This window comes from Phocoena phocoena, chromosome 10, assembly GCF_963924675.1.
Source record: "Phocoena phocoena chromosome 10, mPhoPho1.1, whole genome shotgun sequence".
Taxonomy (NCBI): domain Eukaryota; kingdom Metazoa; phylum Chordata; class Mammalia; order Artiodactyla; family Phocoenidae; genus Phocoena; species Phocoena phocoena.
Window position 1 is genome coordinate 81,691,413 of NC_089228.1, and position 22,446 is coordinate 81,713,858.

A 22,446-nucleotide genomic window follows, 5' to 3' on the forward strand; every position below is an offset into this window, starting at 1 on the left:
GGGGAGGTTAGTGTTCGGGAAGCGTGTAGAGGTTTAGGGAAAAACCCTATTGAGAGGCAGAAGTGGAGACCAAGAAGGGAGGAGTGATGGAATGATCCTGATAAGGGGATGGTGGGAGTATGGGGCAGAGGGCAGCAGGGGCTGGAGAGAGAGCTAGGTACATACTACAAAATTAAGGAGGCATGCTTATACCAGAGGAATCAGCATTCTTCCTCACTTATTTTTTCAAGAAAGCAACCCTAATGCCCAGTTTCCACTGGAAGAAGAGTACATTTTTTCTACGTTGAGGAGAGGGGTAGTCTCAGCTTGGGTGAGTAAGGAGACTGATAAGAAGGAAGGAACTAGAAAAGAAAAGGTACTGAGGTTAAAGTACATCACAGAAGGAAACGGGCAGGGAGAGGGCCTGAGAGTGTCCCTTCTCTCCAAAGACCAGGAAGGGGTGGGGGTGGGAGGAGGTCAGTGGAGGAGGGAGCTGGACTGCTGGGAGATAGTGGCAGGGACAAAGGGCAGAAACCAGACAAGAGAGCTGGAGGGTGAGGTGGAGTGAGATGGAGTCCTGGAGAGAAAAAGAAGAGAGGTGAAGAACTCAGAGCTTGGCATACAGTAGGTGCTTGATAAATATTTGGACTTGAATGGGGGTACAGGAAGAGGGAGATGGAAAAGGGTTGGAGTTGGAGGGAATAAGCAGCAGATGTGGGAGTTAAGGAGAAAAAAAGAAACAAGTTGACAATAAGAGGAGAGCTGATGGAGAATGAGAAGGAACGAGCCAAGGAAGGAATACAGCACCAAGGGACACGCAAGCCATGTGTGCTGAAAGGAAGTTGGAGAAAAGAAGGTGCAGCTGGAGCCAGAAAAGGCCAGAGAGACCGAGACGGAGCCCAGCTGAGCTCTCGTAGGGTGGAGCTAGCAAGAGGAGACTGAAACATGTGGGGAGGAGATGCCTGGGTCCCCGGGAGGCGATTGGCAAAACAGGGCGCCCATCACCGCCCCCTACTTCCTGGCCAGCCCCGGAAACCAGCGGGCGTGGGGAGGGGTGGCGGGGGATAGCGGCAGCAGCAGCCCCAGCCCTCAGAGAGACAGCAGGAAGGGAGGGAGGGAGGGAGGGAGCTGGGGGGACAAACCCCCACCATTCCTACCGCTATGGGCCCAGCCTCCCACTCTCACCTCCCCTCCATCGGCCGGGGCTAGGACACCCCCAAATCCTGTCGCCCCCTTGGCACCGACACCCCGACTGAGGCAGAGACACAGCCACCCGCCACCACCGCTGCCGCAGCCTGGCTGGGGAGGGGGCCAGCCCCCCAGGCCCCCCACCCCACTGAGGTGGGGGCAGGAAAGGGATGGGAGGAGGAGGGAGGAGGAGGCTAAAAGGGATGTGGAGGAGGGGATGGGGAAAGATTGGGTCTGGGAGGGTGGGCTGGGGAGAGGCTTGGTGGGAAAAGGATACAGGCCGACTTGGGAGAGGGTTGCTGGGGAAAGGAGAGGGGGCCTGAGAGGGAGGAAGGATGGAAGAGACACGAGGGAGAAGAGGTGGAGACCTTGTGAACTTGAGATGGGGGTGTGGACAGGGAATCTTGGAGAGGAAAGCCCCAACACCTTCCCCAGTTCCTTTTCTTGCCCTTTGGCCCCACGTGACCCTTGCGGGGTAGTGGCAGGCAGAAGGCAGTTTGGTGCCCTCCTTTCCCCAGCAGAATTTGCTTCCTAGGGATGCCCCGAGACACCTGTTTCTCTCAAGGCACAGGACCTCTTGTTTCTCAGTGGCCTTCCATGCTGTGTTCGACCCTTACTGACATACAGATGCCTTGTGGGGGACCATGTTTTCTACATTGAGTGGGTGTGCCTTTGATGTGTTCTATGGCTTGTGTGTGGCTAGTTTGTCCTGTGCTCTCCATGGGTTGTGGAGAAATGATGTGTTATCTTCCATCAGAATTGCCTGTTCTCATATCTTATGTCCGTGTCTCATGTCCAGTCTTGACGTGTTCACATGTGTGTGTTCTCGTCTGTTGCATCTGTTATGTGGTTTCATGTTTCTTGCACATCTTATGTTTACTTTAGCATGTAGAGATCATACCTTATTTTGTTTGGGCTCACAGGTTATGTGCATAGTCCCACCATATGCAGTCGTCTTTGTGTGTGGGATCTCATGGCTTAGCTACTAGCGCACACTCATGTTATGATCGGATTGGCCTGTTTATTGCATGTGTTTTCCCAGTCCCAATTCACACCGCACACATGTGTGCCCCTTCGCATAATGTGCTGATGTGACACGTCCACAGCTTGTGTGCTTCTGGTTCCATACACTATTTATTTCATAATTTTATTGCCAATATATTTTGTGAGCTGTATGCTCATTAACTCACTTGGCACTCCATTGTGCTTATAAATCCTCGGACATCCCTGCTCTGGAGAGAGTCACTTAATGTCACATATTAGAGGAAAAGGTAACTGGGCCTCCATGTCCCTAAAGAACCATCCCCATACGCCTTACCTTGCTGACCCCGCTGGCCTGTGTCTCTTCATACACGTTACATCCGGTGCCTGTGAACAGTCCGTGTCCATGGAGCTCAATGCATACCACAGCGTCAGCTCTGCCATGTACATTATCTGTCCCCCGCTCTTTGCACTGTTGGCATGTATTTGATGACAGCGGCGTCTTTCCCCTGTGGCATGTTAATCCCCTTTCTGTATGTTTCTCTTGTGTGCAAGGTTGTGTGTGCCATCTTGTCTAGATTGCTGTCACTCTGCCTTCACCGTGACCCTGTATTGTGTATTTTTATCCAGAGTAGGTTACTGTTAGGCCTGGTGTGTTCATTACTTTCTTGGTGGCTTTTCTTTTCGTAGTTAATAGTCCTCAAGAGGGTAGCTATCTGATTGGTGTTCAGAACTGTTGTCTCGTTAATTATGGCTACGTGGGTATGTACACAGCTTTATAATCTGTTCAGCAAATGTTTATTGAGCATCTTCTCTGCTTCCTTCTGTCCTGGGCATTGGGAATAAGAAAATCTCTGTCCTCAAGCTGCTTACACGTTAGGGAGGGAAACAAAGATAACCTCAAGTGGTTACACCCTGTCTAGTGTCAAGATGAGTGGTTCTCAGACTTACGTGCACATCAGACTCACCTGGATGGCTTGTTTAAAATAGTGTACAGAGGCATGGGCCCAACGGCCTAAATTTCTGATTCAGTAATCTGGAGTGAGGTCCAAGGATTTATTTTTCTGCACTTGGAGAATCAGTGATCAAGGTAAAAGTGTAATGAAAACACAGGCCTGGAGGGGGTTCAGGAAGACCTCCAAAAAGTGACACTGAACTGTATAAGGCAAGTGAAGAGGCAGAAGAACATTCCAGCCAAAGGGAACAGCGTGTTCACGGCACAGAAGGGCGAAAGATAATGGTGTGTCTGAGGAACTGAAGTCAGTCAGTTTGACTAGAGCGAAAAGGCTTTTGTAGGGATGTGGCCAGAGGTGTAGGCAGAAGTCACCTTGTCAAGAAGGGCCTTTGGGCAAGAGAGATACTCAAATTTGTGCCACAGAAACATCTGTGGTTGCCATGTGGAAGAGGGATTGAAGGGGAAGAGTTAGGAGCCTGTTGCAAATAGTCCAGGGGAGAAGTGCTTGTTCCCGCTTGCGGGGGCAGTAGGATGAAGCAACTCAGAAAGCCTATTGTCCTAGAGCTGGCAGAGTCCCATTTCCTCTATCACCTGTTACCTTCACCCTTGGCAATGGACTTACCCTGGAGCACAGCCCTTCTGTCATTGGAAGCGCGTGCCTTTGGCCTTGATACAAGTGACAGATATTTGCCTGAACACCATTTGTGTGAACTGTGACCCTGCCCCAAACCGTGGGGCAGAGTGGAGGAAGGAGGAAGAGCCTCTTCCTCCTGAACTCTTTCCTCTCCCAGGGCAGGTGGTGTAATGACCCTTTTACTCTCTGCCCTCCTTTTTTTGCTTGGTGAAGCCTTACACACTGCATGTCTGACCACATTGCCTGCAGTGTTGCTGGGAGGGAGGGAAGTGGGTGGTGGGATCTGTTTGCCTGTTTGTGGAAGCAGGATTAGTAGATATAGGTACGTCCATGGGTTTATCTGGGAACAGGGAGCCTGCCTGGGTGGAGAGGGGTTTTACTGGGTATGAATTTACCGTCCTTTATCGGTCATGGGTGTGATTGTAAGTTTGCGTATGTGTGTGAACAGGTCAGTCTTTGCATGGCTGTGCGTGTCCGAGTTTGCGTTAGTGACAAGAGCCCTTATTCTTGCCAGTCAGCCCCTGGAGAATGTCTGTGTTTTGTCATTTCCACCGTATCTGCTGCGTGCTATGTGTGCATTTGTGTGTACATATACAGGCAGCACCGTATCTGCTGCGTGCTATGTGTGCATTTGTGTGTACATATACAGGCAGCACCGTATCTGCTGCGTGCTATGTGTGCATTTGTGTGTACATATACAGGCAGCACCGTATCTGCGGCGTGCTATGTGTGCATTTGTGTGTACATATACAGGCAGCACCGTATCTGCGGCGTGCTATGTGTGCATTTGTGTGTACATATACAGGCAGCACCGTATCTGCGGCGTGCTATGTGTGCATTTGTGTGTACATATACAGGCAGCACCGTATCTGCTGCGTGCTATGTGTGCATTTGTGTGTACATATACAGGCAGCAGCGTATCTGCTGCGTGCTATGTGTGCATTTGTGTGGACATATACAGGCAGCACCGTATCTGCTGCGTGCTATGTGTGCATTTGTGTGTACATATACAGGCAGCACCGTATCTGCGGCGTGCTATGTGTGCATTTGTGTGTACATATACAGGCAGCACCGTATCTGCTGCGTGCTATGTGTGCATTTGTGTGTACATATACAGGCAGCACCGTATCTGTGGCGTGCTATGTGTGCATTTGTGTGTACATATACAGGCAGCACCGTATCTGCGGCGTGCTATGTGTGCATTTGTGTGTACATATACAGGCAGCACCGTATCTGCTGCGTGCCATGTGTGCATTTGTGTGTACATATACAGGCAGCACCGTATCTGCGGCGTGCTATGTGTGCATTTGTGTGTACATATACAGGCAGCACCGTATCTGCTGCGTGCTATGTGTGCATTTGTGTGTACATATACAGGCAGCACCGTATCTGCTGCGTGCTATGTGTGCATTTGTGTGTACATATACAGGCAGCACTGTATCTGCGGCGTGCTATGTGTGCATTTGTGTGTATATATACAGGCAGCACCGTATCTGCTGCGTGCTATGTGTGCATTTGTGTGTACATATACAGGCAGCACCGTATCTGCGGCGTGCTATGTGTGCATTTGTGTGTACATATACAGGCAGCACTGTATCTGCTGCGTGCTATGTGTGCATTTGTGTGTATATATACAGGCAGCACCGTATCTGCGGCGTGCTATGTGTGCATTTGTGTGTATATATACAGGCAGCACCGTATCTGCTGCGTGCTATGTGTGCATTTGTGTGTACATATACAGGCAGCAGCGTAACCAAGTGGTTAGGAGCACAAGCCGCTTAGCTTCAAGCTAGGAAGTGCCTCTTAGGAGTCGTATCACCTCAGGTAAGTTTTTTAACCTCTCTGGGTCTGTCTCCTTTAAAACGTAAATTGGGTGTTTCATATTTAAGGACTTAACATAGTATATAGACCAGCCCTGTCCAACAGAACTATAATGCAAGCCACACATGTAATTTTTAATTTTCTGGTAGCTACATGAAAAAGGTAAAAGTAGCAGGGTGAGATTAATTTTAGTGTATTGAACCCAGTATGTCCAAAAGGTTATAATTTCACAATGTGATCAATATAAAAGATTATTAATGGGATAGTTTACATTCTGTTTTTCCTTCAAAGTCTTTGAAATCTGCTGTGTATTTTATATCTCTAAGCACCCCTCAATGCAGACTAGGCCACATTTCACGTGCTCAGTTGCCATATGTGGCTGGTGGCTACCATATTGGACAGCAGAGGGATAGACCGTTATAAGATCCTTACCAGCTACAAGCGTTAGCTCTTATTAATGTCCTGTTGTTGTCTTGTGTCTGTGAGTTGTGGATGTCCATATCTTGTGTCTCATGTCTGAATGTATCTGGATCCTTCAGGGACAGGGGTGGGAGAGCAGTCCTGAGCTCCCATCCCCACCACCCCCATCCTAGAGAGGCTTTCTGGACAGGTTTTAACGGGAGCCCTGGCCCCCAGAGCCCCCCCAGACCCTGCCTTCTGCACCTTGCCCGCCCCGTCCCCAATCCAGGAACCAGGCCCACTGGTTCTGTCCTTCGCCCCGTCCCCTGCAGGTGACCAGAATGGAGCTGTGGCCAGGGGTGTGGCCTCTACTGCTGCTGCTCTCCCTGCTGCTGCCCACTCTGTGGTTCTGCAGCCCCAGTGCCAAGTACTTCTTCAAGATGGCCTTCTACAATGGCTGGATCCTCTTCCTGGCTGTGCTCGCCATCCCTGTGTGTGCCGTGCGTGGACGCAACGTCGAGAACATGAAGTGAGGGGCAAGGGGTTTTGGGTGATGAGGGAACCTTAGGGTCAGAAGCAAGCAGGGGCTGGGGAGGGCACTGAGTGTGTAGGAGACACTGAGCGAGCCCAGGGACAAGGAAGTGGAGAAGACTGCAAAGATGCCCAGGAAGACGGGCCGGGGAGGGGGGCTGGGGCCTGCAGGTGGACGTCAGCAGGTCCCGCGGGAACCCCTTGCCTTGTGGAACCTCCACAGGATCTTGCGTCTGATGCTGCTCCACATCAAATACCTGTACGGGATCCGAGTGGAGGTACGAGGGGCTCACCACTTCCCTCCTTCACAGCCCTACGTTGTTGTCTCCAACCACCAGAGCTCCCTCGACCTGCTTGGTGAGCAGCCTCCCCTAGCCACGCCCATCCTCCTGCAGCCCTCCCTGGGATCCCCTCCCCCTAGAGGTCCTCAACCCTCCCTCATCTGGGGCGTTGCCCCCTTGCTCCCCCTGCAGGCCTCTGCCTGGGGTAGAGCTGCCCTCATAAGCAAGATAATACACCTTTAGTCACCTTTTCTTACTTTCTGGGGCTTCCCCCACCCCTCACCCCCAGGTCTGCCTCTTCCTTTAGTTCTAGTCCCTGGGTGATGACCTGGGTGAGGTATCCTCACCCCACCCCCACCTCTGCCCTAGGGATGATGGAGGTACTGCCAGGCCGCTGTGTGCCCATTGCCAAGCGCGAGCTACTGTGGGCCGGCTCTGCCGGGCTGGCCTGCTGGCTGGCGGGAGTCATCTTCATTGACCGGAAGCGCACTGGGGATGCCATCAGTGTCATGTCTGAGGTCGCCCAGACCCTGCTCACACAGGATGTGAGTCACCCTGGGGAAATGGGGGTTATGGAGTAGAATAGTTGTAAATAAACTGATGTGCAGGGCCACCAGGCCTCACAAGTCCCATTACAGCATCACAGCCATTTTCTGATCCCTCCACATGTGTGTCTTCCTTGACTCTCTTTCTTTCCCAGGTACGGGTCTGGGTTTTTCCTGAGGGCACGAGAAACCACAATGGCTCCATGCTGCCCTTCAAACGTGGCGCCTTCCACCTCGCAGTGCAGGCCCAGGTGATTACTCCTTCCTGTCTACTACTGCCCCTCAAGCCCCCACCATCCCTTCCTCTCTTGGCAGAGGCTGGTCCTGGGGACCTCAGAAGGGAGCCGTGGGCTGATTGCTTTTCCTCTCCCTCAGGTTCCCATTGTTCCCATAGTCATGTCCTCCTATCAAGACTTCTACTGCAAGAAGGAGCGCCGCTTCACTTCAGGTGAGGGCTCTGTGCAGATCTGGGGTTCGGGGGTGGCCAGAAGGGCCATGGGAGAGGCTAGAGGGACATCCCCGTGGGGCAGGAGCTTCAGTCAGCGTCAGCACTGAGATGTCCACAGGATTATCTAATGTGACCCCACATCAGCCAATAAGTATTTATTAAGCACCTCCCATACCCTGCTAGATGGGTAACACTTGGACCCTCCAGGCGAGGCCATTACTGTCTAACCGGAAAGATAAAGCCTGTGTGCACAGTTATGGCATTCGGCGGTGAACACTGAACCCAGACAGTGGGGCCGGCAGGGTGCTGAGGTGCCTGGACTGGGGCTGGGGAAGGCTTTGCGAGGGAGGGCCTCAGAGAACAGGTGGCAGCTGGTAAGCCGAGGGGGAGTTGTCCACGGCAGAGAACTGAAAGGTTGAGCAGGGGACTAAGTATCAGGAGAGCTCGGAAGCCAGGCGCCACCTGTGGGCAGAGTCCCGGTACACAGGCCATGATGGTGCTCACCCCCCTCCCAGGGCGATGTCAGGTACGGGTGCTGCCCCCAGTGCCCACAGAAGGGCTGACACCAGATGACGTCCCAGCTCTGGCCGACACAGTCCGACACTCCATGCTCACCGTTTTCCGGGAAATCTCCACTGATGGCAGGGGTGGTGGTGACTATCTGAAGAAGCCTGGAGGGGTGGGCGAGGCCCAGCTCTGAGCTCCCTTCCCATCTACCCCCACCCCCCACCGCCGTCTCCACACCTACCAGCCCTGTGGGCCCGAAGCTGGGCCAAGCCCTGTTCCTCATTTCCCCTCTCCCCACCTGTTCTCTTCTTTGGAATCTTCAACTTCTGAAGTGAATGTGGTTACAGAACCGCTCCCTGCCCCCTTCCCAGCACCGCCCCCCAACAGACTCTTGCCTAGGTGCGGCCTCCACTCTGAACCCCACCTTCCGTGCCATCCTGTCTGTGGGACAGTCGCCTCCCCCTCATCTTCAGTGGTTCAGCCTACACAAGGGTAGGAACACTCCATTCTGTCCCCAGTGGACCCTCTTCCTTTGTGGTCTTCTCTACCTCTCCACCCCACGTTGGCCAGTGGATTCATCCATTCTGTGGAACAATTTCTCACTCCCATGTCCACGGATTCAGTGGACTCATCCATCTGTGAGGACGACTCCTCACGCTGTGGCTGGAAGCTGATGCCTGGAATACTTCTCCCAGGCTCATCCTGGAAACATTCCTCAGCACCTTCTCCCTCCTTCCCGTGGAGCCTCCTGTCAGTGGGGGCTGGACTCTGTCACTCAGAGGTCTCATCCCTGCCCTTGTCCAAGTGCCCAGGGTTGAGCACACTCTTGGATGCCACATTTCTGCTTCCCCTCATCCTCTGGGTATAGTTGTTCAGTGGTCCTGGCCCCACCAAGCCCCCTACAGCCCTGCTGTACCATTCTAACCAGACACAAGGGGAAGAGGCAGACATCAGGTGCTGCAGTCACTTCACCCTGGGGAGCTGGGGAAAGGAACTGAACCCTGGCTGGAGGGGATGGGAGGGCTTTTAATTTATTTCTCTTTCTTTTGAGGCTTCCCCTCTCTGAGCCAGTTTTCATTTCCTCCCTGTGGCATTAGCCACTCCCTGCCTCCCACCCCAGACCTGTGCTCACAACCACGGAGGTGGGCTGGGAGCAAAAGGAGAGGGTGGGACCCAGTTTTGCGTGGTTGATTTTTATTAATTATCTGGATAACAGCAAGAAACCGAGAATAAAGATTGAGAGAGATCTGGGCACTTTCTGGCTGCATTTGTTAAGGAGTTAAAAAAGCAGTTCTCCTCCAGGCCTCTGCCCCAGCCGGAAGACTCAGGGGCAGGCCAAGACAACCCGCCTTCCTCCTTTCTTCAGCTTTCCAAAGTTTCCATTGTTCATTGCTCCTTAGTGGCAGATAGCCTTATCTGCAGCTCCCCAGCCGGCCAATCCCAGAGGATTAGTGGGTCCAGTTTCTGTATAAATTAGTGGGGCAGGGGCTCTGCAGGGGCTCCTTAGCTCCGCCGATTGAGGCCTGGGCCCAGGCTGTTGTCCTCGCAGGAGCCTGGTTAATGACAAGGAGACAGGCAGACACATTGACTGTGGACTTCTTGGACGCCTGGAGTGGGCCCTGGACACTGAAGGATTGACAGTCTCGCTCACCAATAAGTGGAACCACCAAGTTGGAGACAGACCAGGAGAAGGGGTGGTAAAGTGTGGGAATCTGGGGAAGGTAGGGGGTGAGTGAGTGGAGGAGAAGAGATTTTGGACAAGAGAAAACTGAGTTGGGAAAAGGTGTCTGGAAGAGCTGGGGGCAGCTGTTGGGAGATGCGGGTCCCCACAGAGAGGGGCATGGGGACTCACAGGCACCTAGCCTCTCCTCCAGCAGCAGAACCTGGTCACTGAGAGACTCAATCCTGTCGCCTCGGCCCCACAGCTCTGCCACCTGTTCGGGCTGCAGCTCTTCTGGGGGCATGGGCAGCACTGCTCGGACCCAGGCTCCAGCCTGACTGGCCCACTACAAAGGAAGAGACACCTCAGAGTGTTGGGGGTGGGGTCTGCCACCCAGACTTGGCCCCAGGCATCTCCACTCACCTGCTCCAGCCGCTCCAGGCGCCCTCGAAGCTCCCGAATCTCCCGCCTCAGGGCACGCTCATCGTGTCCAGCCTCCCGAACTGGGACAAAGGAGCGAGCCGAGCGTGACCACTGCCCTGGCCCCGCCTCTGGTCCGGCCCTCCGCGTGCCCCACGCACCCATCCACTCACCGGCCACGCTGAGGATGCTGGCACTGGTTGGGGGCTCTGGGGCCCCTTCTCCGCAAGTGCGCCCGTCCGGGCCCAGCACCAGGCCCTGGGGGCAGCCACAGGTGAAGCTGCCTGCTGTATTGAGGCATCCGTGCGAGCAGAGAGTGACGCCAGCCCTGCATTCATCCACGTCTAGTTACCGGAAAGAGGAGGGGGCTGAGGGGGGCGGGGCGGAGGGGGCACCACAGCGGGTAGGGAGGTTCTGGCGCCACCCCGAGGGAGGGCGAGGCAACTCACCCACGTGACAGTGCTTCCCACCCCAGCCCGGGGCGCACTCGCACTGGTCTGGCCGGATGCAGACGCCTCCGTTCTGGCAGGGCTTGGCGCAGATGGCTGCGGGCGCGGGAAGCGGGGTTCAGAACCCAGCGGAAGGCCTGGCTCTCCAGCCCGGCCGGGCGCACCTCCCCCGAGGCCTGGGAAGACCCAGCCTCACCTTCATCACAGGTGAGCGCCCCGGGATGCCGCTTTTTCCAGCCCTGGCAGCACACGGCGTGGGTCTGCTGTACCTCCCTCCTTACCTCCCGCCAAGCCACATGGTACGTGGTCCTGGAACACAGCGCGGGGCTCTGGACATTGGCATATGGGTCCTGGTCCCGGTTCTGGGGGTTCGTTCCTCTTGAGAGACCCCAGAGCCCAGGCTCCCCCCCCCTCACCTGTAGGTGCTGCAGACACGCCTTCCAGAGCACAGAGTCAAGTAGGGCTTATATACGGGTTGGCTGTAGGACTCGTTGTAACGGAGTGGGACCACCAGCGTCTGCTTGGAGCAGACCCCCTGACTGCACCCATGCGGGGGAAAGTGAGAGGCATTGAGTGGGCCAGGCCCTGGGGAGCCAGGAGCCCCACTTCCCTTCAGGCTCCACTGAGGCCCCACCCTCCCTAAAAATGACAGCCTCCCCCCCATTCTGAACTTTGTTTTGCCACCTGTGAAACCCCAGCCCCGTCAGGTTTCATGAAGACCTCACCCCTGGCCCTGCCCCCTCTGTTATCACCTCTCTTTGAGGGATCCACCCTTGGCCCCCTCGCCTGTCATCAGTAGCAGGAGGAATGAGAGTCCGCCTAAGACAGTGCACAGCTCAGCCCTGGACCCCATGTTTCTCCTTGACTTCAGACTCTGCCAGCTGCAGGCAAGAAGAGGTTAATGGAGGCCCTTCCCCTCTCCTGTTAACTTCTCCAGTTCCAACCCTTCCAAGAGCAGTCTGCTGGTGCCCTTTAAGTGGGGCAGGACATTCATTTGCACGCTTGCACTAGCCACCAGGATTGTCTACACCCGCAGGTACATTTAACTAACACCCCCCTTCCTTTAGCACGTCATGGTCCATGCAGCACCATACAAGCTCACAGCCCGACACACTCCCTCCACCTCCCCTCGTGACCCTCCTGTCTCTGACGTGCCCTCTTCCATCCTAATCCTCCTACCTTCAAAATATCAGATATGCACCATTACACCCCTTTACACCTTGTACACACCCACACACCTGGAAACCCCACCTTAAACACATTCCTGCTACCCTCACGCACCCACACCACCACATACACCCTGGACCCACTCCCCTCACTCAGACAACACACCCAACTCACACTCAACTTTAAGACTCTGAGTGACCCCCAGTCTTTCCCCATTGACGTTCTCTCCCCACCTGTCTTTCCCCCTCTCCTGGAGACTTCAGGCCACCAGCCTCAGAAGCAGCAGCTCAGACTGGTGGGCGGGCTGCGCGGGCTGCAAAGGAGAGGAGGGGCGGGCCAGACAGAGCCCTCCCATTCCTGCCCCCTCCCACAAGCCTCCTCCACAGCTGGAGCTTGGTCAGTTCAGTGGGGTCCAGATCCTTACTCCCTTCACCCCACCAGCCAAGCAAAGGGCCCCTCAGAAGTCTCTTCTCAACCCTATGAGGCCCCTTATTTTTGGAACTCCCCCAAATCAGCAGAGACTACTAGCTTTAAACACCAGCAGCACCCCTGGCCCTTGCCCTCCATCCTTCAACCCAACACAGACTAGGGAAGAACTGAGGGGCAGGAAAAGTCAGAGCTGGCAGACAACAAAGTGGGGTCAAGTCATGGGAGAAAAGGCAAGAGCAGATGTGAAAAGAAAGAAGGGTGCGGTGGGGACTGCCCAGGGCAGTAAAGGGAAAACTGCCCCCATTTCTTGATGACATTTGTTAGGACCTGGTGGGGGGTATGCAAAGTTGAGTCAGCCACCGCCCCCCATGCCAGAGCAGACAGGGCCTTATTGTCTCCACCAAGATTCCTTCTTTCAGGAAGAGGAGGCTCATTGTCCAGCCCCTCGCCCAGCTCTGGCCTACAAAGGTCAAAAAGGGGCACAACAAATGCCTACCCTGACCCTTAGCCCCCTCGTCTAGCCTGGGGGCTGGCTGGCGCATTCCACCCATGAGGCTGGGGCCCAAACCACTAGAGCCCTGGGCTCAGCCCCCCAATCACAGGCTGGGACAGGAAGAGAATTGTCCTCAGCAGGAAAGAACCCGCAGAGAATCAGGAACCCACACAGAATGGGCATTGAGAGAGCGGAAGCACCAAGGGGGTCCCACCCCAGACCAGGCATCCGGGCACCCGGGCCTCAGGCTGTCCATCCCCACCCTCCTTGGGGAGCCAGGTCTCCCTCACCTGGAAATGAGTCAAGCCAAACTGAGTAAATGGAACTTTATTTCCATAAATATAGGGGTAACACCCATTCAAGGGTAGCTAAAAGAGGGGCTGGAGCCTCAAAGAAACTGGGCTCCCCAAGGGCACCCCAATACTGAACATAGGGACTGGGGGATCCCCAAACCTGAGATGGGCCTCACGGGCCACAGATATTCCCCAACACTGACACTTCAAGAACGGAAATGTCCCCATAGGGGAGCCTCAGAACCCCACTCTCATGGGTGGTCCTTCCTGGGGGTTGGGAGGGCTCACAACAGGGGAGTTCAGACGAACAGGGAACATGGGGAAAACAAGCTAAAAATGTCCTGAGTGGCCTGGAAGGAGACCCCTGTGGTGGGCAGGAGCTGGATTCTGCACCTCCAGCCAGAGTCGAGGAGCAGCCACGAGTAAACCTGGCTTCTCACTTCCCAAGCTTGGCCTTAAGAGGATGGGGGAGCCCCAAACGAGAGGACACGAGATGGCGGAAACCAGGATTTGCCTTTCACAGAAGAGCGGAGGAAGGGGCCCTGGGAGCCCTGGTTGGTGGGAGAGCGATGAGGTGGTCACGGGCACACCAGGGCCCCTGACATCCAAGGCTACCACTTGGTCTCTGGACTGGGGAGTTCCTGAGGGATCCCTCAGGAGAGCCAAGGTTCAATGCAGGTCTCATAAAGGGTACGGTTGGAGTGCCAGGCCGTGTGGGAGATCCCAGCCATTGGACACCTCACTATGGCCCCCCGAGCCAGGAGAGTCTTCAACCCAAAAGAATCCCGCAGATAAACCTTCAAGGTGGGCAAAGGGGCATGGAAGAAAGACATAGGGAGGACAAAGTAAGTTCCTGCTGGTGTCCCAGACCCCCTCCCCACAGGGTGAACCTTTCAACTCCTGTTTCAGTGGCAGAGAGAGCCACGGACAGCTGGGACAGTGCGCGCAGAAAGGGAAGGTAATTCCAACGAACTCACCAGTTGCTCCTCCATCTCCAAGACCGTCTCATTTGCATCATAGAAACCAAAGAAGCTACAAAAAGATTCGGGGGTAAGGGGGAGGTTATCAGGAGAGCTGGAGAAAATCAAGGTGGGCTAGGGTCCTTCGGGAACTCATGGCCTGTTGAGGACACAAGCAGCAAGGAGGACACTCAAAATACCAATATTTAACTGGGTATCATGTACCTCATGAGGTGATGCACTGAGGGTACAGCATCACTTCTGCAGAATTCCCATCAAAAATGCACAATCTGAACCTAATCATGAGGAAATAGCCAACAAACCCAAACGAGGGACATTCTATAAAACAGCTGGCTCATACGCTTCAAAAATATCAACGTCGTGTACAAAGACCAAGGAAGTATTCCAGATTAAAAGGGACTAAAGAGACATGACAACTAAATGCAACACAGGATCCTGGGTTGGATCTTGCACTGGATTTTTTTCTATAAGGACAATTGGGAAAATTTGAATAAGGTCTACAGAGTACTGTATCAATGAATGTTAATTTCCTGATTTTGATCATTATTGCGGGTATGTAAAAGAATGTCCTGTACATAGAAAATAGACACTGACGTGCTGAAGTTTTCAAGGGTGAAGAGATATCATGCAACCTGCTCTCAAATGGTTCACACACATACTCCGTACACATATATATATGTGTATATATATATATATATATGGAGAGAGAGAGAGAGAGAGAGGGAGAGGGAGGGAGAGAGAGAGGATGCTAAGGTAAACTCGGTAAGATGTTAACATTTGGGAAATCTAGGTGAAGAGTATACAAGATTGCTTTGTACTACTTTGGTAATTTCTTGAGTATGAAATTATTTCAAAATTAAAAGTTCTTAAATTTTTTTTAGTTAAGAATATTTAACTGGCATGGGCACTGAGTGGACACAGGCCATAAATAACTGAACAAATGCCAGTATGGGCTATGGGAGCAAAGAGGAGAGGCTACTGACCTAGTTTTAGAGCATCAACAAAGGCTTCCCAGCGATTACCCTGGACTAAGGAAGGCTGTCCCAGGCAAATGCAACAGCAAGAGCAGCACAGAGGTAAGGCACAGCTGGGTGCGGGGGGTGCTGGGTTGGAGGCCTGGAGGCCTTGTTGAAGGGCTGGATTTCACGCGGTAGGAAAGCAGTAGGGGCACAAAGACCTGGATTTTAAACTCCAGCTCTGCCACACACTCCCCACTGTGTGTGGTTGATCATGTTGCTTATCTTCTTTGCCCTGTATAAGAATACCTCCTTTGTAGAGAGGAAGCAAAACATTGTGGTTGGGCTTCCCTGGTGGCACAGTGGTTGGGAGTCTGCCTGCCGATGCAGGGGACACGGGGTCGTGCCCCGGTCCGGCAAGATCCCACATGCCGCGGAGCGGCTGGGCCCGTGAGCCATGGCCGCTGAGCCTGCACGTCCGGAGCCTGTGCTCCGCAACAGGAGAGGCCACAGCAGTGAGAGGCCCGCATACCAGAAAAAAAAAGAAAGAAAGAAAAAAACATTGTCGTTAAGTCAGACAGCCTGACTTCACCACTTAACTAACTCTATGAATGTAGGCAGGTTATTTAATCTCTTTGTACTTAAGTTTCCTTATATGTCAAAAGAGGATAGTAGTAATTACCCTATAGGGTTGTTGTGAGAATTAAATGAGCTTTATTTGAAAAGTACTTAGAATAATGCTTTGGGACATAAAAGGTGCTACATAACCTTGAGCCATTCTTACCTTCACAGGATTGTTTGAAATGAGATAAAAAATAAATCCCACCTCTAACTATTATAAGGCATGTCACTCATTCACTTAAAACCTTCCAGCGTGTTCCGTCTCACTCAGAATTTTCAAAAAGCAAGGGCCATGGTTGCCAGGGGCCAGGGAGTGGCAGGGATGAGGGAGTTACCATTCTTTAAAGGGTATGGGGTTGCAATTTGGGAAGGAAAAAAAGGTTCTGGAGATAAATAGTGGTGATGCTTACACAGGAATGTGAATGGACTTGATGCCACCGAACTATACACTTAAAAATGGTAAAATTTTATGTTGTGTATATTTCAGGAAAAAAAGGGGGGGTGCTTACTGTGCCCCACAAAGGCTCTCTGTAACTGGCTCCCTGCTACCTCTTTCACCTCCTCTCCCACCCTCTCCATAGCTCCCTGCACTCTAGCCACATGGGCCTCTTTATTCCTCAGACCTGCCCCAGGGCCTTTGCAGGTGCTACTCCTGTCCCCTGGGTTGTTCTTCCCCCAGTTTGATGCACAACTCTTTCCCTCACTTCCTTCAGTCTCTGCTCAAATGGCAGCTCTTCCAGAAGGACTTCTCTGGCCAGCAGCTAATATAGGCCGTGGCCATCCTCTAATCCCTTCCCCTGCCTTATTTTATCACCACTTGGCATATAGATTTACATTTATTATCTGTCTCCCCCACAAGAATGTAAGCTACATAACACCATGGACTTCTCTTTCATTTACTACTGCATCCCCAGGACCCAGAACAGTGCCTAGGCACACAGAGTATTTGTTGAGTGACTAAAGTAGATCACGTGACATTTCAGATCACTCATGATGATCAAAGGCAGGCACATAGTGCCGTGAAGCCATGGATTTTCCTGAGGAATAGGATAGAGGGATGAGCTGGAGGCTATTACAGTAGTCCAGGTAAGTAAAAGAGGTGGTAGGAAATGTGATTACATGGCATATGGAACTATACACACGTACCAATGTCATATTCCTGGTTTTGATATTGTGCTATAGTTACATAGGATGCAACCATTGAGGGGAACTTGGTGATGGATACACAGGACCTCTCTAAACTATCTTTGCAGCTTCCTACGAATCTGTAAATATTTCAAAGTTAAAAGTTTTTACAAAGTGGGGTTGGTAGGGATGGAGAGCAAGCAGACTCTACCTAGTAGAGTCAGCAGGGCTTAGTGACTGGCTACGTATAAGAGGCTAGGAGATGACTCCCAGGTTTTGGTCTTGGGTGACAAGATGAGTGGAGGGTAGGGGTATTACCCAGTGGAAGCAGCAGGCCAGTTTTAGAAATGAGATAAAGATTGGTGGGGGCTGGAGTGTCCTTAGCCAATCTTCAGGCCACACAGTCCCTTATTACCTGGACTGCCAGGGGGTAATGACACCATCATCAGGGCCCCCAATCAGCACCAGGCGGCCCACACGAAGAAAGTTCTTCCGCCAAGCTGCAGAGTGGGAAGAAGAGAGCCTGAGTCAGTCACAGGGGTCAGGCCAGGTTGGAGAGGGGAACACAGGGGGTCAGAGAAGCAGAAAATGGGACCGGGGTAGGAGCCTGGGGTCTTACCAGTGGCATTGGGATGGTCTCTTTCCCCATTGATCAGGGCCAGGAAGCTGCTGGCATTGAGGTACAAGTCATCATGGTGGGGGTCTGGGTACAAACAGCAGTTAGAAAGGTTGTCAGAGAAGCAGGGAGGAGAGGCAAGACCAGAGGCTGGAAGACCAATCTGGAGGCTAAAGTAATAGACAAGGTGAATAGTAATATAATAGTAGCCATGATCATTGTAAACATAATAGCAAACACCTTTTTCTAACACCTACTATGAGCCAGATACTGTTCAAAGTACATTACATTCATTCATTTCTTTAATCCTCATAACCACCGTATAAGGTATGTACTATATCATTATACAGATGAGGAAAATTGAGTCACAGGAAGGTTGAGTAACTTGCCCAAAGTCATGCCACAGGGCCAGGCTTCAAACCCAAGCAGTCTGGACCCAGCAGCATCCATGGTCTTAAAAACTATACCAGGCGTTTGCAAACTATGACTCATTAGCCAAATCCAGTTCACTGCTTGTTTCTGTAAATAAATTTTATTGCCAACACAGACACACTCATTCATTTACATAAGATATATGGCTGCTTTCACATGACTGTGGCAGAACTGAGTGGTTGTGACAGAGACTGTACGGCCTGCAAAACTCAAAATATTTACTATCTTGCCCTTTAAGGATACAGTCGGCCAACCCCTGCAGCAGGCTATACTCTCTAAGGCAAATAGGGTGATACACATAAAGCATTTTGAACAGTGCCTGTTCACATAGTAAGTGCTCAATAACTGTTAAGTTATCATTATCATTGCTGTTGGTTATGGTAGAGGTGGGAGCAGCAGGCCCTATCCTCCAGGATGCCCTTTCCATGGAGGCCCCAGTTTGGCATGTCCTACTCACCATGCCAGTAGTTACAGATGGAGAATTCCTGGCCCCAGGGGCTATAGCAGATGCGGTAGAGGTTGGACCTCATGGAGGTGGGGAACAGCCACTTCAAATAGTCCGTGTCTGGCAAGAGAACAGCAGTGCCAGGTGGTTCCAAACTTGTGCCCTCAAGACTCAGGGTCCCCCCCCCATGGAGCCCACAGTGCCCACTCACCTCCATACTGTCCCATCTGTGGAGAGGAGAGAGAGATGAAAGAATCCACATTGTGTTCATCCATCACAGACAGCAGTGCCCGGCATACCAGGCCCCCTGCAGGCAGAACACCACATTGGGCAGGGACTTAGGGACAGCCGGGCCAACACTGCCCCCGTCCGCACCCCCCACACACACAGTGTACCTAAAGGAAACTGAAGCCCAGAGACGGCACACACCCTGTGTCAAAACATCCACGTCATGTAAGTGACAGAGCCAGAATTCGACACTGGGTGTCCCGACTAACTGTAGGGTGCTTTTTACTGTCCCACTACCTTTTATGTCCAAGAACCATGGGTAATGGGCAAAGAAAGGGGCAGCAGTGCAGGGAGCCTCCCTCCCACTCAGGACACACACAGAGATAAGACCCAGGTACTGAGGGAAGTCAGAAAAGGAGGGCTCAAGTATCAGGGCTCTGGCTGAAGCAATGTGGCTCAAAAAAGGGAACACTAGGCAGTGTCCCTCAGATAAGGATCAAGCCTCAGATAGGGCTTAGGAGCTGGGGTGGGAGACGGTGCCTACCCTGCGAGTAGCAGATGAGATGCACCCCTTGAGGGGCCTTTGCCATGATGGGGGCCACAGCCTCTCGGAACCCTTGCACCTGTTCCCACAGGGGCCGCAAACTCTCTCTCCCATCGAAGAGATCGAGCACTGTCACCACAGTCCCAGGGTGTGTCTGTGGGAAGGGGGCAATGCCCCAACCGGGGATGGACGATGAAGCCCCTCCACACCGACCCCTGGCCAGCGCCCACATGCCTATTGTGCCCTGCTAGAACTAACGATCTCTCGTCCCCAGACTTTCCCCACGCCAGCACCAGCTCCCCGAGGAAGTTGGCAGGCCCAGCATTCAATTCCCCATTCTCCTTCCCCAGCCTCTGTAGACGCCACCACCAACGCCCCACAACCGGAGGTCCCCTGCCAGACCTCGTTGATGTATTCCAGCAGGTGGCGGAAGCTGTACGAGCTGTCAAAGAGCCCATGCACCACGATGACCGGCTTGTAGGAAGCCCGATGGGGCGCGGGGGTTGCGGGCAGCAGCAGCAGCAGGAACGGCAACAGGAGCAGGAACCCCGCCGGGGGGAGCCGCAGCCCCGGGAGCTCCAGCATGCTCCCGCCTGAGAAGGGGGCGATGAGGGCCTGTGAGAGAGATGACAACACCCCCTGCCTTCCGAACAGACGCCGGCAATCAAGCCTCCCCTGCCCGTTCCCACACCAGGTCCTTGTCACAAAATATCCTACTTTTACTCTAGTCCTCTCCCCACAAACACCCCCCCCAACCGCATTGTAAACGCACTGATGCTCACCCAAGCCCCGCCCCTAACTCAGCGGGGACTCTGTCCCCAGGCCAGAATCTTCCTAATGCATCATCCCAGCTAGGCGAGACAGGGGTTTTGCAAGAAAGACCCCTGAGCAGCAGCGCAGGACCCCTGGAGAGTGCAAGGTCCCACCTGGCCTGGCTCCGTGAGCCTCGCGCTGCCCGCTGTTTACTTCCCTGCAGCTTGGAACCCACGTGGGGGAGGGGAAGGGTGTAAGGAGAACGCGCGCAGGGGAATGACGGATGGGAGAGGGGAGGCTGCTCAGGGTCGCACTCAGCCGTCACGTCCGGGGCTTTCCCTACCAACCGTGCCAGTGTCCCCCGCAACGCAGGCCCGAGACTGGAGGGGCAATGGAACAATCCATTGCGCCGAAAGAGCGGGGGAGGAAATAGGTGGAGCGATCCACTTAGACCGGCGGGGAGAGGCAGAAGCAGCAAACCTGTCCTGGGAATTGAGAGACTGCCTCTTCAGTCCCTGCGGCAGCAGCGACCCAAGGGTCCCATTTCCCGGCCTTGATTCGCCCTACTTCCCAATTCAGGCGTCCGGCTCCGCAAAGGAACACGGAGTTTAGTTCTCTTTCCCCAGGGAGGCGCTGGGAGAACAGACTGGGGGAAGGTAGTCCTTCGCATTTCGTCGTCCGTCTGATGAGGGCTGAAGGTAGCCCAGGCGGACCCTACTCCTAACCCCTTCCCTCCCGCCCGCGCCGGATCTGCGTCTTACAACTCTTCATCCTGAAGTGCTTGTAGTGCCCTTGTTTCCAGAGACACGGAGAGCCCTCGAGGCCCCTCGAGGTAAAAGTGCAGCTTGGCCCAGTTTCTTCTGTCCTACTCTACTCCGGGGCCCATCTGTGACACCACCCCCGCCCCCCAGGGGCGGAGGGACCCTAGGGCAGCGCTGACTCAGGCTCGTTTGCTTTCGGATGAGTCTTTCCACCAGAGCGACTTCACAGCCCCGCCCTGAACTTGGAGCTCCTTGTGGGCGGCTCCTTACTCAGACCTTCCCACTCGGTCTGGACTTCTGAACTCCAGGCGACCCGCACCTCTCCACCTGTGACCCCTACCGATACCCAGGTGCCCGGGTTAGGGCTTTTACTTAGCATTTAAAGACGCTTCCCTTGATTTAAAAAAAAAAAAATCGAAACTTCTTTGAATTCCTCTCTCTATTCACAAGGTCTTTGCCAGTCTAAGTCTCTCCCCATAAAACCAACTTGCGCCCCGAGCTGTGTAGAGGATGGGGTGGCGGTAGAGGGTTCGGGGCGAACGCGAACGCGAACGCCTTAGAAGCCAAGTGAGCGGTATGGGGCTGTGATCTAAATCTCTGGGGCCTGGGAATCGCCCTGGCAAGCGCCTCTCTTACAACTCTGTAGTTTCTGCCTGGAGTCAGAGGGGAAGGACAGAGCTCCGGAGAGCGACTGCCTCAGACGGGGGCCGGGAAGTACTAGTCTAAAGGGGGAGCGTGGGATGGGTAATAATGACTCCCAGTTACGTTTTTGCAAAAAGCCCAACTCTGGTCAATCTTGGCTGACTGCTGATCTTCACCCCCTATCCCCACGTACAAGCTCCCAAGATACAATAAGCAAAATAAAAAGACTGCAGTTACCGCTGTGCCCCCAGGTCGACTCAGGCAATGGCGCTGCGTCTTGGCGGGGGTGGTGGGTGGGTGGGATTTCAGGAATGGATCTGAACACTGAGGGCCCTGGAAACTCTAAGAAGCCCAATAAGTAAAAGGGGGAAGGGGGACCAAGCACGTATTCCCAAACCGAGCTGCCAGCAATAAGCAGTTGATCCATCCTCTCCTCCCAGTGGGCTTCAGCTCCTTCATCCTGGAGAGGAAAGGTATCTATATATCCCCCAAGCTTCCTCTTCGCCCTACACTGCAACTCCCAGCCCCCAACACACCACAGGCCTCCTACCTCTGAACTGCTATAGACCAGAGCCTCTCACTTTACCTCCCGATTCATCCCAGGCCAGGGTGGCAGGTCAAGGTCATAACCCTGGGAACTTTTCAGGCCATGGCCGGCCTCAACTCTGCACACGGTTTTTTCTCTCTCTCTATTTTGTTTTGTTTTGTTGTTTGTTTGTTTTGGGTTTTGTTTTTACGGTTCTGTCTCATACAGTCATCTCTCCTACAGAGGGGAAAACTAAGAGCCAAGGATTTGGGAGAAAATCCTGAGATCTTACAGGGACTCTGAGGGAGGCTGAGGAGGGGGAGGCCTGACTGGGCTGAACAAGATCCAGAGGGAACTGGGGTATTGAATCCACTGAGCGCCTGTTCGCTGCCTCCCACAATATAATCACTACGGCCAGTCTTGGAGGGGAAGACTCTAGAGAGTTCTTTCTCCCTCCTTCCTTCCCTTAGTACCACCCGCCTTGCTCGGTCTTGCTTGCCTCCCAGTTTCCATGACAACTCCAAAGGAGCCCAAACTGGGGGCTTGAATGCCGGGGTGAGAGGAGGCGAGACGTAGTCCAAAAGCGGAGACCGAGTGGGGATGCGTCTGGAGGATTCCCCCTCCCTCGCCTCGGTCC

General features: G+C 53.5%; 3 protein-coding genes across 4 annotated transcripts; 1 reads left to right on the plus strand and 2 right to left on the minus strand.

Moving 5' to 3' along the window:
* The first annotated feature begins 1,021 nt into the window (after positions 1-1,021).
* Positions 1,022-9,519, plus strand: AGPAT1 (1-acylglycerol-3-phosphate O-acyltransferase 1). The gene is made up of 7 exons (XM_065885437.1): positions 1,022-1,320; positions 6,290-6,486; positions 6,712-6,845; positions 7,139-7,314; positions 7,470-7,565; positions 7,690-7,762; positions 8,278-9,519. Exons 2-7 carry the CDS (start codon positions 6,299-6,301, stop codon positions 8,460-8,462), a joined length of 852 nt encoding a protein of 283 aa, XP_065741509.1. The 5' UTR covers positions 1,022-1,320; positions 6,290-6,298; the 3' UTR covers positions 8,463-9,519.
* EGFL8 (EGF like domain multiple 8) lies at positions 9,447-12,254 on the minus strand. The gene is made up of 9 exons (XM_065885436.1): positions 12,199-12,254; positions 11,551-11,679; positions 11,215-11,337; positions 10,995-11,107; positions 10,799-10,894; positions 10,523-10,693; positions 10,353-10,432; positions 10,122-10,275; positions 9,447-9,822 (listed from the first exon to the last, which is right to left on the minus strand). Exons 2-9 carry the CDS (start codon positions 11,649-11,651, stop codon positions 9,773-9,775), a joined length of 888 nt encoding a protein of 295 aa, XP_065741508.1. The 5' UTR covers positions 11,652-11,679; positions 12,199-12,254; the 3' UTR covers positions 9,447-9,772.
* Positions 12,255-13,198: 944 nt separating this feature from the next.
* Positions 13,199-20,841, minus strand: PPT2 (palmitoyl-protein thioesterase 2). 2 transcript variants are annotated; one of them, XM_065885434.1, is made up of 9 exons: positions 20,642-20,841; positions 19,530-19,720; positions 19,128-19,281; positions 18,567-18,662; positions 18,368-18,475; positions 17,482-17,565; positions 17,278-17,362; positions 14,158-14,212; positions 13,199-13,977 (listed from the first exon to the last, which is right to left on the minus strand). In XM_065885434.1, exons 1-9 carry the CDS (start codon positions 20,649-20,651, stop codon positions 13,834-13,836), a joined length of 927 nt encoding a protein of 308 aa, XP_065741506.1. In that variant the 5' UTR covers positions 20,652-20,841; the 3' UTR covers positions 13,199-13,833. The 2 variants fall into 2 exon arrangements, with proteins under 2 accessions (XP_065741506.1, XP_065741507.1); XM_065885435.1 differs by lacking the exon at positions 20,642-20,841 and adding an exon at positions 19,845-19,858.
* Between the last annotated feature and the right edge of the window lie 1,605 nt (positions 20,842-22,446).

Excerpts from the sequence above, each read along its gene's own strand:
- AGPAT1 (XM_065885437.1), top strand. The coding sequence starts at position 6,299 with ATGGAGCTGTGGCCAGGGGTGTGGCCTCTACTGCTGCTGCTCTCCCTG. Across the intron at positions 6,487-6,711 it reads CGCAACGTCGAGAACATGAA|GATCTTGCGTCTGATGCTGC; the intron begins GTGAGGGGCAAG and ends GAACCTCCACAG. Across the intron at positions 6,846-7,138 it reads GAGCTCCCTCGACCTGCTTG|GGATGATGGAGGTACTGCCA; the intron begins GTGAGCAGCCTC and ends CCTCTGCCCTAG.
- PPT2 (XM_065885434.1), bottom strand. Across the intron at positions 18,663-19,127 it reads TCTCATCTGCTACTCGCAGG|GGGGCCTGGTATGCCGGGCA; the intron begins GTAGGCACCGTC and ends TTCTGCCTGCAG. Across the intron at positions 17,566-18,367 it reads CATCTGTAACTACTGGCATG|ACCCCCACCATGATGACTTG; the intron begins GTGAGTAGGACA and ends GTTTGTACCCAG.
- EGFL8 (XM_065885436.1), bottom strand. The coding sequence starts at position 11,651 with ATGGGGTCCAGGGCTGAGCTGTGCACTGTCTTAGGCGGACTCTCATTC. Across the intron at positions 10,276-10,352 it reads GCCTGGAGCGGCTGGAGCAG|TGGGCCAGTCAGGCTGGAGC; the intron begins GTGAGTGGAGAT and ends CTTCCTTTGTAG. Across the intron at positions 9,823-10,121 it reads GGAGGAGAGGCTAGGTGCCT|GCTCCTGCGAGGACAACAGC; the intron begins GTGAGTCCCCAT and ends GTCATTAACCAG.